A 14,990-nucleotide genomic window follows, 5' to 3' on the forward strand; every position below is an offset into this window, starting at 1 on the left:
ACTAATTCTCATGTGGAATGAAATTCTCATTTTATCTAATTTTAATCACGAATTTAGAAATATCTCTCAATTCTCCTTGTTCAGATTCCTCCTCCAAGCTTGTATACAATTATTGATGTTTTTCTCACCACGAGTTTGTAATAATAAATAATGTAGGGGGATATAAATAAAAATAGAGATCCAAGTACCCTTTTAAAATTGTTAAATTGTTAATCATTTGATAATGGCATCATATAGCCAAAACATTTTTTAACTAAACAATTTTCAAAAGGGTAATTAGATTTCTATTTTTATTTATATTGAAGGGTAGTCCTAACGAAAAAAATACAATGTAGGGGGATGTTTATGCACCGATTTTACAATCATCATTGTTGAAAAAAATTATGTATATTTCAATTTTAATTTTTTTTGTCAGCATGTATTTTGTGCTGCTACTGTTGTGGCTTATTTCGAGGTAATTTGTCTCATATTTTGCGCAAAATGTTTTGAATTTTGCAGTGTGTCAAGTCCTGTGCAAAAACTAATGCAGACTGTCTGCAGACTGTAGATTGTCGGCAGACTCTTTGCAGACTGTTTAGACGACTGTCTGAAGATTTTCTGGAGAATATCTGTGGTATGCCTGCAGATTATCCACAGACTATCTTCATACTTGTGGATTGTTTGCAGACTATCTGTGGGATACCTGCAGATCATCCACAGACTATCTTGAGTCTGTAGATTGTCTGCAGATTCTCTGTAGACTATGTGGACGCATGCTACTCTCTACACACACGCAAGTTTGAATGTAGTGCAACCCACAACATGTTACACTTGTGTTACAATCTCATGTCTGTGTGTGTCCGAGCTTGAAGTCATTTGCGTTGTGCCGTCTGCAGACAGTCTGTGTGTTTGTGCGCAGGTCTTGAAAAATATTAATGTAAATGAGATCTTTGAAACCCAGTAAAGTGCAAATTTGGAGTTGAGGCAAACGTTTTGTAATAAATGTTTGCTGTTTCATGCTTGCTGTTGGTGGCTCTATGTTTGCGTTAGCTCTCCATAGAAGATCTGTAGAGTGAGAGGTCAATAGAGATTAGGTGCTTGAACAATTGACCGACTGATTAGCTGATCGATTGTCAAGCTTAGCGAAAAATACACACTTTTGTCACTCTCGCACCTTAAGAAAGAAAAGTATGTCCATTTGGTTTTTAGTTGGTGGGGAGTATTTTACAGACAGGTTCGGTCCAACCTAGGCTGAACATTTAATTAAGCCCCTTAAAGTTCGACACTGATAAGAAAATGATTTGACTTAGGAATCCTCATATCCTAACTAGGCCTTTAATTTTTCTCAGTTCACTCTCATATTCGAGTAACTAAGACAAGTTAAAAAGTTTATTTTTTTACACAGGTCTAATAAACTCCACTTAAAATTACTCTCAGCTTGGGCGATTTGAATAATTTATATATCCACAATATTGAATCAGAAATGGACAACAAAAATGTTGTTGTGATAAACACAACATAAATGTAATGCTAAAAATGTTGTTGGTGAATTACTTTTTGTCAAATGGTAACTTAGGTACCTATTTCCAGTTAATTAGTGTTTTGGTCAACTCTTAATGTCGGCCAATTCTTAGCCACCCTTTCCATAGTGATATTCTCTTTGAACAGCCAGAATTCACTGATGAATAACATCAGATCTGTTCATTCAACCAATGCTGTCAGTGTGAATTGAATCTCACCATAGCAAAAAGCATGCATGAAACAGTTTGCCAAAACTCCATTTTGCTGCCTGCCATTTTGAGTGACCGTAGTGTGGACATAGCCTCTCTCTCTCTCCTCTCTATCTCAAAACACAAACACACTCACACACATAAAGCCGCCAAATATATATTTGTAAAAGTTGTTGATGATGATGATGTTGTTGTTGATGATGATGATGATGATTTTTAATGAGACAGTTTTTTTCAATTGCATGTTTTGTTTGTGTGCATGCAGGGATTCGGTTTTGTAACATTCGCAAATAGTTCGGATGCAGACCAAGCACGAGAGCGACTCCATGGCACCGTGGTTGAGGGTCGCAAAATAGAGGTGTGCATGTGACATTCACACTTAGGCCTACTACGACATGCATACAAACATTCCTCCTACTCTCGACCGTTGTTTTTATATGATCAGTTTGTATGATGGTAGCACATGTCTTGAATGTTGTTAATACTCTCTTAAGTAATCGTTGTTAAGGAGACTAACCTAACCGAAAACCTAACCTAACCTAACTTTCCTTGAAAGAATTTCGGCGACTTGTTGCCTATCAGTTTCTTGATGTTTGATGGATTGTGAGATTTGATAAAGTTTACCTGAAGTGTTTCTAGGTTTACATGACCTTTAAGAGGTTTGCAAAATGTGATTTAACCTCACAAAGGCTTTTAAAATTTTTAGGTGGTCTTTTCTGAAGTGTTCCAAGACTTACAAGCCTTTAAAGGGGTTTCCAAAGTGTGATTTGACCTCACAAAGGCTTTTAAAAGTTTCAGGAGGTCTTGTCTAGGATGTTCCAAGACTTACAAACCTTTAAAGGGTGTTGTGTAGTGAGATTTGGACAGAGACTTTCTCAAGTTTCTGAGGCCTTGCCTAAAGTGTTGAGACTTGCAAGTCTCTTTATAGAGTATCTTTTGGCCTTTGTTAGACCTTCTGAGGTTTTTTAGGCCTCACTTGAGGTGATACAAGATTCACAAGCCTCTGAAGGGTTTTGTTAAGTGTCATTTGGCTTTACAAAAGCTTTACTTGAAGTGTTGCAAGTCTTACAAACATTTGAAGGGTGTTTTAAAATGTAATTTGGCCTTTGTAAGACATTTAAGGTTTCTTGAGGCGTTACCTGAAGTGTTACAAAATTTATAAGCCTTGAAGGCTGTTATGAAGTGTCATAATATTCACTTTGTAAAGCACTTGGAACCATACTAGGAATGTTACGAAACTTGCAAGCTTTCAAGGGCATTCCACAATGTCATCTTGCATTTTTAAGATCTTCTCTATCACTTGTAGGCTTTGGGCTTATCTGATGTATTATAGAGTTGCAAGCCAAGCAAGTAAGGGTGTTGTGAGGTATCTAATGGTATTTTTGAGGCCTTACAAATTTATCATGGGAATGAATTCAGAGGCTTAATTAGCTCTAGCTCCCACTTGAAAGTTATATTTCATACTTTTCAAGTTTCAATTGGCTTCGAATAGAAGTGTAAATTCTTCCCATTTCATTTCATGACTTCTGACTTTATAATTTATTGTTGAAGTCTTTAAAATGTTTGAAAGCTATATTCACTAGAATCAATTTTGTTCAATGATTCAATCAATCAAACATCATGAGGCTGATTTTCCTCCATCTTTGTCAAATCCCAGACATTCCCATCTTTCTCACTGCGTCCATTATTAGCTGCCTGATTTGAATATATTACCAGTTTTCATCTCTCACTATCACAGTTATTTTCTGGTCCATCTTGTATTTAATTGTTGCCAGGGTACTCTATTTTACACAGTGTTTTCCCATTGAAAGATGCACGATTTTCTGTTGAACAAAAAATAGATGAGAATTTAAAAAAAAGGTTGCATTAACCAAACCATTTAGCTATTGGCTGTTACACTGATTGTTGGTTGATCAAACTTTCATATATTTAATGAGTATTTTGTAATTATTCGCTTATGTGGTGCTTATGTGTGATAATTTTGATTAATTTGATGTGTTCGGCGAATTTGAGTGACTTGAGTAGAATTCAATATTGGTGTCGGCTGCACTAATGATGTTGATTATGTTGATGTTATTGCTGGGTTCACACGTTTTGATGGTCACCGAATTAATCAGTAAATTATTCAGTTGTTTATCATTCTGTACTAAGAACTCACATAAATTCTGGTCATCACCCTTGGATTGTTAAGGTTTTGCTGTAGAAGGTTTCGTGGTCAAATTTTTTGTGAATTCTGTAATTTTTTAGAGTTTTATTGTTCAAATTTGTTAGAGTGATACTTTTTCAAAATGATACAGTATCAACTCCATTATGATACTGTATCTAAGTTCATTTTATATGACACAGTGTCCAACCATGATGTGTTTGAATGATACAGTGTCTATTACAAGTCAAAATGATACGGTATCTTCTAGATTTGGAAGTGAACTTTTTTGCAATTTTTTATGATGTTTGCTGTATTTTGCAGAGAGTTGTTGCACTGGCTCCCTGATTGGTCCGGTCATAAATTAGTGAAAATCTAGACTTTTGCAAAGTAAGTGACTCACGACTAGAATGAGGCATGACTTATGTAATATTTATATAAACATATACATATTAATTGTTGCTATGATTGGACATGTTAGCATTTTTTGCTTTTCTGACTTCTATGCCCTTTTGATCGAACCCCCAACCATTTTTCTATGATACCCCTAGCCCTCTAGCCCCAAAAATGGCCCCCAGTGTTGGGTTTTGTACATTTTATCCACTAGCCATCTTCTTCATCAATTTTATTTCATTGATATATCCACTAATCCACTTCATATCATGAACAGTTTAAGAATTGACATTTTCATCAATAAATCTGTAAAACTCAATCTTAATATCAATAATGATTGATCGATAGAAATAATCAACCCCTCAACATCAGTAAATTTAATATTGTAATATTTAATCAATTGTAGAAGCATCCTTGATGTATCGAATTCATCATAATTTCATCTATAAATTCAACCTTTCCCCCAACTCACGCTTCTGTGCTTGTTTAATGCCTGTCTATCATTCTTGTATCAATTTATCGATATATTAAAAAAAGTTGATATCCTCTTATCGATCATGCTTATCGATGTATGTATCTTTGAACAATACTTTCTATATTTTCCCATGTTTTGCATCATTCTTGTTCAAGCTCTTTTTATCGAAAAATAAGTTGATAACCTATCATCATGTTAGGTTGATACCCATATCATTATCAATAAGTCGATCACGCTTACTTCAATCAATACATTTCGATATTTTTTCATCATTAAATATTTTTTCCGTCCCTTATCAGATTTTCCAAAAATCGATTTGTATTTTCATCAGAAAATTGAATTCAATCGTCCAGTTCTTTGTCTCACTCAAGTTTTCATGTCTCGATAAACATTCTTCTCATCGATTAGGCTGCTCCATGTTATTATAATTATATAGATTTGAACAATGTCACTTGCCTGCTAGTCAGTTATGTACAGAAACATCTGATAACACTTTGATTATACAGCTTCAATTTTACTGTTCTAGTTGTCATCCTTTTTGTATTGCTATGTTTTGTATCATGGAACATAATTTGTATCTCGAATTTCAGCAGAAATTTAAGAATGCAAGTTTGATAGTCTTTCGTTTTTCGTTGTTCCCCTTTTTTGTTAGTTTTTTTAGTTATGTTAAAACATAACTTCAAGGATTTTTCATTCAAATTTCTTGTGCTTATCTATCGGAGTCTGAAGCATTTTGGCTAGTTTTATAAGATTGTGTCATTTGTTGTAAATTTTGCTCCTAAAAAACTGTTGAGTAGTTTTCAACAGCCTGACAGCTGTCAGGCTCAGACTTAGCACGTCCGCCTATCCTCTACTCACTGCCAAAGTTATGTGAATCGTGCTATGTGTTCTCTAATGTATTTGATAGTTTATTATAGATAATCTAGCACTTTTTCTATGGGATAAATTCTATTTAGATGGATAGAAAACTCTTCTCAGATGAACAACGTTGAAATCGATGAAAGATTAGAAATTTAGAAAATTTTAGAAATTTAGGGCATAACATTCTAATCACCACATAAGCGATTATTCAATTTATATTATACTACAGTATTTGTGTGTTCTGGTAAACTCTCAATAATTTAATCCATTATAACCTTCACTTGTATATAATTTCAGATAGTAAACATGATGACCAAAAGTGATCAAAAGAGAATTGAAACCAATTACATAAAATTATAGTAATGTTGTCAAACTAACTACAGTACCCTATTTTGAACATCATCACAATCTGTTGATGTGACAAATCATATTCTCAATTATTTTTTGAATTTTTTAGTCGTTCAATGCGAAATTCTAGATGCATCTCTCTATTTTATTGTATTATTTTCGAATTTCAATGAAATTCGAACAAAATACAATTTTGAATATTCAAGGTTTCTTTGATTGAATGCTAACTTTCTAGAAATAATCCCCTCTCCAGAAAAAATCAGGCAGCTTTTTCATAATTCTTGTGGTCTATCTTCATCTGACCTCCCCACTTCCTTCTCCCTTTTTCCCATTTTCTCATTCTTCTTCTTCTCTATTCCACCCCACCTCCGCATTTGCTCAGCAAAGTAATGTCAAAAATTAAAAGAATGATTTATCTATATTTAGCACACACACATACACAAGAATACAAAATATAAATATATATATTGAGTTTGTGTTTGATTGTTTTATGATGAGACCGCTTTAAAAACAGTTGTCCTTTGATCCTCTTTCTCTCTCTCTCTCTCTCAACTCTCTTTCTCTCTCTCTTTCTAGTACCTAGGTGGTTGGGGCTTGAATGTATGTCGCTAGCTTACCAAGGCTAAAGTAGATGCTATTAAAAATTAAACAAAAGGAAACTATTTACAATTTATACTACTAGAGCATTTTGTGTGTTGAATTTAGTGATTACGTTCTTTCAATTAGACTGTATTTGTATTATATAATGACTGACTGTATTGCCTGTCGTTTGATTGATCGATTATTCATACATATTTTCTCTCAAATTTCATTCCATACTCGAATCACATCTACTATTTTTCTATTGTTTTTGATTGTTGGGACTTGTTCATCTTCCAATAACATTTTTCGAAATTTATTCCATTAATCAACATAGACTATTAATTCAAAACAGTAAATACAGTCCGAATTAGCCTAGTTATCAAAAAATCTACTCTAAAAAATTGTTGAAACAGAAGAGTAGAGGAATTTTAAGTTCTTTGATATTTTATTTTCCAATACATGCCCACTATTTCATCGTCAAAACAATAATATAGTATACTAAATTCTATTTATTTAATCTTTCCTGAATGATAATTGAAAAAAAAACTGTAGAACTTAACGTTTCATGGTTTTAGTTTGAAAATTAATCTATTTATCTTTTTATACCCACTACATTATTAAAGCAAGTACGAGTAGTTACATTACATACTTCATTTGAAACCATCCACTCCAAAAATGGTTAATACGACTGAGTGGAATGTATTCATCATTTATTTTAGTTTATGTATTTCATAAATTATATTTTTCGATTGATGTTTGTGTTGACACACTGACTTTATCCACCACTGTATTTGTTTGTTTCTAAATAGGCTGTGTAATAGTTTGAGATCACCATTATTATATTCACTGATGCTTCTATAGAAACGCATTTACGTGTTTGACTTGATCTTGCCTCAATATTTTATTGATTGATTGAATGATTGACTGATTGTGTGTCGGTGGGCTGATTGTTTCGATTAATTGTTTTATTCATCACAATAATATAATTGTTCTTCAAAGTTTGCCCGAATCTTTGTGTAAATGTTTATTTTTCTGGAAATAAAAATTGAAGTTTCATCAGATGCGTCCCTTATGAACTAGGTAAAATAGTCATAAAGCCTGATACCTAAGAATACAAACGCAATGGTTATCTAGCATTAACGTTAAAAAGATATCTTAATAGAATTGTGTAGTTTAATTGCAGCGATTACAGAAATATGAAAGGCAACTTAAACATAATTATTTAGCTTGAAAACTGGGTAATTAATTTGATTGTTAGATTTTTCAATAATTTGTTTTTAAATTTTATCATCAGTTTTTCTACAATTATAGGCCTACAATAATAAAAATTAAGTCCTTAGTTTCTGCATGTACGGTAATTACCTTATTGAAGACAAGAAGTTGAGGGTTTTTTTTATTATACATACACATTTATTATACTTACATTTTATTATATTGTTACATTTTACATTTTATTATACATACATTTTTATTATACATATTACACTTTTTATAAAAAAAATCCATGAAGTTTTTCATGAGTTTAAATTATGTTTTAGTTTCAAAATTAGTTTGAGAAGAAATCTTGGGACTGTGGGTAGATGAATTTTCAGAATATGATAAGTTCCCTCATAAATCCATAAAGGTAAATGAAGAAATTGTGAATAAATGAAGAAACATGATGAGTAGGAAGGGAAGCATAATATCAATTGAACACTTTTTAGGTTGTGCCTTTTGTAATAATTATTCAATAGGGATGCTCTGCTCTAGTATCATTGAGAAATCTAAAATTTGGATTGTGTCTAAAACTTCTAGAAGTCCCCCATCCAAATCGTAACATCTGTCATTCCAATATCCCAAATCATATTAAGACACATCTCTTCCATGTGTCACATATTGTGTCATATATAAAAATGTAATGTTACTCATGTCTGGACTATTAACATCAAAAGTAAAATAATCAGGAAGCTTTCTGTATAAAATAATCGAAAATATTTATCAATATCTTTGCTCTTGGAGTAAAATTTGCAGAAATAGAATAAGGAGTTTTTTTTACTGATAAAATATTGAAGTAAATTTATTTTATTCAAAAAGTGTCTGAAATGATCAACAATCAAAACAAGAGGAGTTTGTTTCATTCTTTTATTTAATATTGAACTCCATCCATGAAAGGTTTAAATTATTCTTGGTAAGGTATATAGAAAAATACTAATAACATTTAATCATTTATAAAATAAATGTTTCATCAGTCATTGGTAACTTCTCATGTCACTGAGATACCCAATTGTAATTGTAAAATAGGTGTATATGAAACTGTGAATCAATATGAAATTGAATTTAATTTTCCTAATATTTATAGTGCATATTATAGTCTGATGGTAAACTGAAGTATATGGTAAGTCTGATGTAATAAGATGTGGAATTTTATTAATTGTTTCAAAGCCTTCCTCTTGTTTTGATTTTAGATTTGAGGGATTCAAAACTGTCCTAAAAGTGTATCATTCTGGTTAAAAATTGCGGCTCTAGTTATTTCTGTATTATTTTCAAAATTCTGAATACATTTCTCCGAACAATATCGTACTGTGTTTGTGTGTTGCTAATATTTAAGATGAAAAATTATATGCTGAACGATAATTTGACATTATTTTGCTGTACAAAAATGTTTGTGACAACTATTTTTTTCAAATTTTTGATGAATTTTCTTTGTCTTTCTCACAAGTCTTTCTTTCTCTTACACATTCTCTCTGTCTCACTTTCATTCTCCTCTAACTCACAATTTCTCTTTCATCCTCTACTACCTCCCACTCTCTTTCTCTCTTTCGTTGTTTGTATCCAACCCAGCTGAAATGGTATGGTCCATCGTAATTCACAGTGAATGATGCAGCGCCATGATGAATTGGTCGAGTGAATTCGGTGATGAATCGATGAATTTTTGAGTGGCAAAATGAATAAAAATGGCGGCAGCCACGTGACAGTGAGGTAAGAACTTTATTGGCTCAATTCTGAGCATCCTCTCTGCTTGAAGAGCTGCTAATATACAATCATGTGCTACTATTATACTGAAACTGTTGTTTGTAACTTAAATTCTTATTTTTAAAATATCTGTAGATCTATTTTTTAGAAGAAATCAATTTCTTGAAGAAATCTGCTGTAAAAATTCACTCTTATTATATTAATAATATTGTCTACGTTTTTCTCACTACAAAACTTGAATATTCTTCAAATGAAAAATATAAAAATGTTTTTGTTTTCAGATTTGTTTTAAGTTTCCAACAAGTTTGTTTTATATTTAAATGCAAATCACTCCTAATTTCCATCATGAGCATTACATAGTTCTTGATGAGCAACATAAATCAAATTATTATTCAATTTGAAATACATTCAATCAATGATAAATCACTGAAAAGTTGAAGTTGATTATTGTTTAGTCCTCATTCAGGTTTATTATGGAATTGAACCTGAAATTTCAAGGTTCATAATGAAATTAATGTATATTGTTTCAAAACACTTGATTATCAGCTTCTTTCAAATTATTTTATGACTTGTTTTTTCCTCATATTGAGTATAATATGTTTTTATTGGATAAGAAAGAAAATGTCATCTCATTGATTCCATTAAATTCTAAAAATCTTAAATTTCCAATTTCAGCTAAGGAATGTGTGTATGCATGTCGAACAAGTCTATGATTTTACTATTTTATATTATTACTATTGATTAAATTATGATCTAGTCTAGTTTATATTTTTAGAAATAAGTTCAGTTTCATTGAAGTAATTATCTTCTAAACCAAGTCTGATTAGTGAAGGATTTATTATAGTTTTTGAAAACTTAGTACCTTAATACTGGCTTTGACAATTCAATCAAATCTGCACCCAGGAATTTAGACTCTTTCTGAATTGATGATGTGAGTATTTCTGTATAGAAATTGAATTTTCATAAATTTTTCTCACAAAACTGGACCAGCGTTGGCTTCCAGGGTGCTTCAGTTTAAATTTGAACGAGTTTTTAGTAATTTTCGCTTCTGTTGATTGTTTTTAAAACGCTTAATAATTTGTCAGCGCCATTAACCACTGAGTTTTTGGCTGAATCACTTCCTTTTAACACCGGAAGCTTATGAATTTCTAGCATGTTTTTCGAAAATTATCTCAAAATAGTTCACTGAAACTTGAAGTAGTTCTATAAATGATTGAAGTGAGAACAGTTAGGTATTAGTTGATTATTTTGTTTGAATACCGGTATCTCAAAGTTCTTGAGAAATATGACGTGGTAGGCTATTTCCTCTATAGAATTATAAGGAAATCTAGAAAAAAATTAGAACTGGGCTTTATGATTATTTCATTTGGAATTCTCAAGAATATCCAGAAAATTGTGAATTGTAGTAATTTAAGTGAAATAAATTTATTCTATTAGAAAAAATGGTGAAGTGATTTAGCCTATAGGCAAAATGATTTAGCCTTGGTAGTCGACAATTAAAAATGCGAAGTTAGAACTGCAATTCTAGAAATATTTAACCAGAGTGAAGTTTATTATATCATTAAAACTTGGTACTGCATTGTACTGTGGCCATTTCTGCACTGATTGCAGGCCGCAAAGAATTACTTTTCCGCTCTAGTGCGCAAAGTAATACTTTGCGTACTCCAGATTTGCAGCATGACAACGCAAAATAGTTAGTAGGTTATATGGAGCACCAGTGCAGGAAAATCAAAATTATGTTGGTAACACTGACTATGGTGCACGTTATAATATTAAGGCAGTGGACAACAGTGGATGACAGCGACAGCCACCACATGAGTGACAGCTGCCTTCATTCATTTACTACTACATTATTCAATTTTAAATAAATTAAGGATTTTTAAATAATAAAATTACACAGAAAAACATTCGATGGATTTCAGGGAATTTTACCCATAATTACCCACTTTTCATATTCAATGGTAACTGTAGGAAAAATTTCATGTGAAATACGAAAGTTCCTCTGCTGCACTCAAGAAACCATTCCGCCCTTGCCTACGGCTCGGGCGTAAACGTTTCTTTCGGTGCAGCAAACTGTCACTTTGCGCACTAGTTGCACAAATAACTATTCTAATCAGTTTTGTGATTTATTTTTCATACATTATTAAAATCCAGAGAAGGATTCAAATAATTGATATTAATTCCCATCTTCCATTCCAATTCATATTAATAGATTTCATTTCATCCTAAAATATGTTTACATAGATTTAGCCAACTGTGCTATCATGAATATTAGATATGTACTTTCGTCAATACAATTTGAGTATTGAAATCATCGCTCAAGCCATATTTAATCACAGAAATATTAAATATATTAAAAAAGTTTTTGTTTTGTTCTATTCTCAATACTTAACTTCAGTATGAAATTTAGTACAAGAGTAGGCCTACAGTATTTAAATAAATTTCATTACAGTAATGAAACAGATCTTGAATGATTTGTAATGATATCAATTATTGCTTGTTTCATTTTGCTATCTGTACTTCAAATTCAAGTTTTTGTAACATTTGCTTTGTCGAATGATAGACAAGGATAGCAACACCAATGTTAATCAAATACTGCCATCACAACGTGGACTTCACTATAGTCTGTATAACTGAGATTTTCATAAGTTTAATGTGTTCCATGTAGATATTTCAACTCAAAATTCCAATATTTTTGTAACATTTTTGTGTTATCTTCTGTTTCAGTTTGCGTGCAGTGGCCGGAGGGTAGGTTATCTGAATGAGCGTTGAAATAGACCTCAGATTGCATTCACCTTGAACCATGTAGTGCATGAACAAATTATCATTTACTGTTCAGACAAACTCACTTCAGTGGCATGATAACTCCATCATCCATTACCTATTTTATGGAACAACTCAAAACATTATGTTGGTGCAACAATTGAATGCACAACATTTGTTAAACCTCATACAATTGTTACTCAAATCGTTGAATTTGAACGGCAAAGTTCAAGGAAAGAAAAATCAATCTTCAAAAACAACCAAAATTTATTTGACAGAGGTCAACAACTAATTTAAATAATTGTTGGTAAAACATGACAGACTCCAACAAATTGATACAACAATTAATTGTTTGTACAACATTGGTCGAACTTACAAGAAATTTCAAACTTTTGAGCAAAATTGAACTTGAATTTGAACAGAAAACCTCAGGAAAAGTTTTCTGAAGGCTATCATCCTTAGCACAATGCTACAGTCATTGTGAGATGAATCCTAATATTGTAACTCGAGTATCTATTTATAATTTAATCCATCCTATACATTCAAAAGTTGAAAGTTACTCATTATTCCCAATGGTTCATCAGTTGTAATTTGATCATTTTTTTACAATTTGAAGCATTTATACAGTTCCCCAATAGCCCCTACTATGTTTCTCCATTGCTCATTGCTGTCGAAACACAGTATTGAGTCCCTGTAAAAATGTTTTGTTTCTTTATTTTTCAAAATTTTCGACAATATTTAAAGATTTTGTTATGAGTGACAGTTTGGATTTTTGGCATATTATTTAGTGGTTACTTGACGCGCGTAGTTTGTTAACTTTTTCACAACTATAGAAATGATTTCCTACCAAATTTGGTCGCAAACTTAGGATTTATCAAATTTTGGCACTTTATTCGATTTAAATTAGTTTGATTTTGTTAGAATTATGTTTAGAAAGGACCCTGTCATTAGTTTCTCCACAATCAATACTAGAATCACAATATTGTATGTTATTTTTTATTATTCGTTTATTTATTCCTCATAAATTAGAATTCAATAAACTATACAATATACTCTGCAATAATGAAATTAATTCACAAAATAAAACATTGGGAACTACTTGTTTAGAAAGGACCCTGTCTTTAGTTTCTCCACAATCACGATATTGTATGCTATTTTTGATTATTCATTTATTTATTCCTCATAAATTAGAATTCAATAAACTATACAATAGACTCTGCATTAATGAAATTAATCTACAAAATAAAACATTGGGAACTACTTCTCCAAAAGAGCAAGCTTGATCTTTGGGAGCTAGCTGATAATATACTTGCTGATTGAATATCTTTTTAAATTCTTACAATTCAGTTTCAAAATAAAATTTTCCGTCCATAACAAAATTCATAAAAAATAGCATCCTATTCAGAAAAGTCTCAGTCAATCTAATTCCACATTCTTAGAACCTAATTTTTCTCGAACCTTCCATACATGAGGTACATAAATGAAATAAATTCGTAAGAAATATTTACTATTCTAATAACTCAACTCATTCATCAGTTATGTAGTCCATATTTGGTTAGACATTAGATTGATTGATTGATTATTTGCCTTTATTAGGGCGGAGTTAGAACTCCAGGTCCTCTCTTCCACACAACCCTTAAACAATACCAACCATTAAACAATAGACCATAATTGTATTTACATTTGACATTTTGCAAAGTAGGTAGTTTCTGATTGAAAATCCCAAATTATTCTAATTAATTTTGAAATGAATGCCTGAAATCCAAACTGTCCGCACAATACTCATTATCATTATTATTCGCCACGCCCATTTGAAACTAATTACCTCTAATGTGTACTGGATATTGTAAACAAGGTATCGGCCATCTTCTTTGATTGTTTTCTGTTTCACTCTTCAACATCGATTGATAAAAAAGCATCAACTTAATTACACCGAGGGTTATTGTTTTTCTGAGTATATACATCGTTAATAATGTGCATTTTGCAGAAGAAGCTTTTTGCTTGTAGATTTGTTTTAATTATCAAATCGTGGCAGTACTCGAGTTGAATATTTAGTGATGATAATATGTTTCTGCATGTGTAGACAGGTGCACACATAACCGGTTTAAACGTGGTTGGGTGTTGTTCAGTAGAGTTAAGGTACTGACAATTTGAGTTGAAATTATGTTGAAGTTAGCTAGTGGTCCCAAAGAATTTAGAAGAATTGTGCCTCAGATATAAAATAAATAAATATAAAGTTAAGACCTTGACAATTATATTTTAAATTATGTTGAGGTTAGCTAGTGTCTCAAAGAATTTTGAAGAGTTATACCTCATATCTAAAGGTGCGTACAGATATACGCGCCGCGAACATGAGCAATTCACTTTTAATCAGCTGATTATATCTATATTTTTACAGAAACGGTAAGATACAGATATAAAAAGCTTGGCATCAGCTGATTAAAAGTGAATTGCTCATGTTCGCGGCGCGTAAATCTGTACGCACCTTAAGAGGCTTATGAAAAGACGATGTTTGCCTTAGACGGTGGATGGTGAATATTTCAACGTTAGTAATATAGAAACATTGAAATTCTTGCTGTGAGAGTTCCAAAAATTCCAGGATCGTATTTTTGAACGAGTGTTAACGTCATCGAAACACGTTTTGTTGATCCAATCCTAACTAGTGGATTGTTTAACAGAGTTATTGGAGTAGTTGATGGGCAATCAATGCTTGCTTCTCTGAGCACGCTTAAAATTTTTTTGTAACTACGGCCCTAATATATAA

The 14,990-nt window shown here is 31.8% G+C and overlaps 1 protein-coding gene across 1 annotated transcript in view; it reads left to right on the forward strand.

Annotated features, from left to right (window-relative positions):
- Positions 1 to 14,990, forward strand: part of LOC111049397 (RNA binding protein fox-1 homolog 2) — a 566,558-nt gene that overhangs the window by 515,521 nt on the left and 36,047 nt on the right. Inside the window, exons 9-11 of the mRNA XM_039436017.1 lie at positions 499 to 613; positions 1,934 to 2,067; positions 12,127 to 12,211. Coding sequence (XP_039291951.1) covers positions 499 to 613; positions 1,934 to 2,067; positions 12,127 to 12,211 — 334 coding nt within the window. The remainder of the gene's footprint in view (positions 1 to 498; positions 614 to 1,933; positions 2,068 to 12,126; positions 12,212 to 14,990) is intronic.

The sequence above is a fragment of the Nilaparvata lugens genome, chromosome 10, assembly GCF_014356525.2.
Source record: "Nilaparvata lugens isolate BPH chromosome 10, ASM1435652v1, whole genome shotgun sequence".
Lineage (NCBI taxonomy): Eukaryota > Metazoa > Arthropoda > Insecta > Hemiptera > Delphacidae > Nilaparvata > Nilaparvata lugens.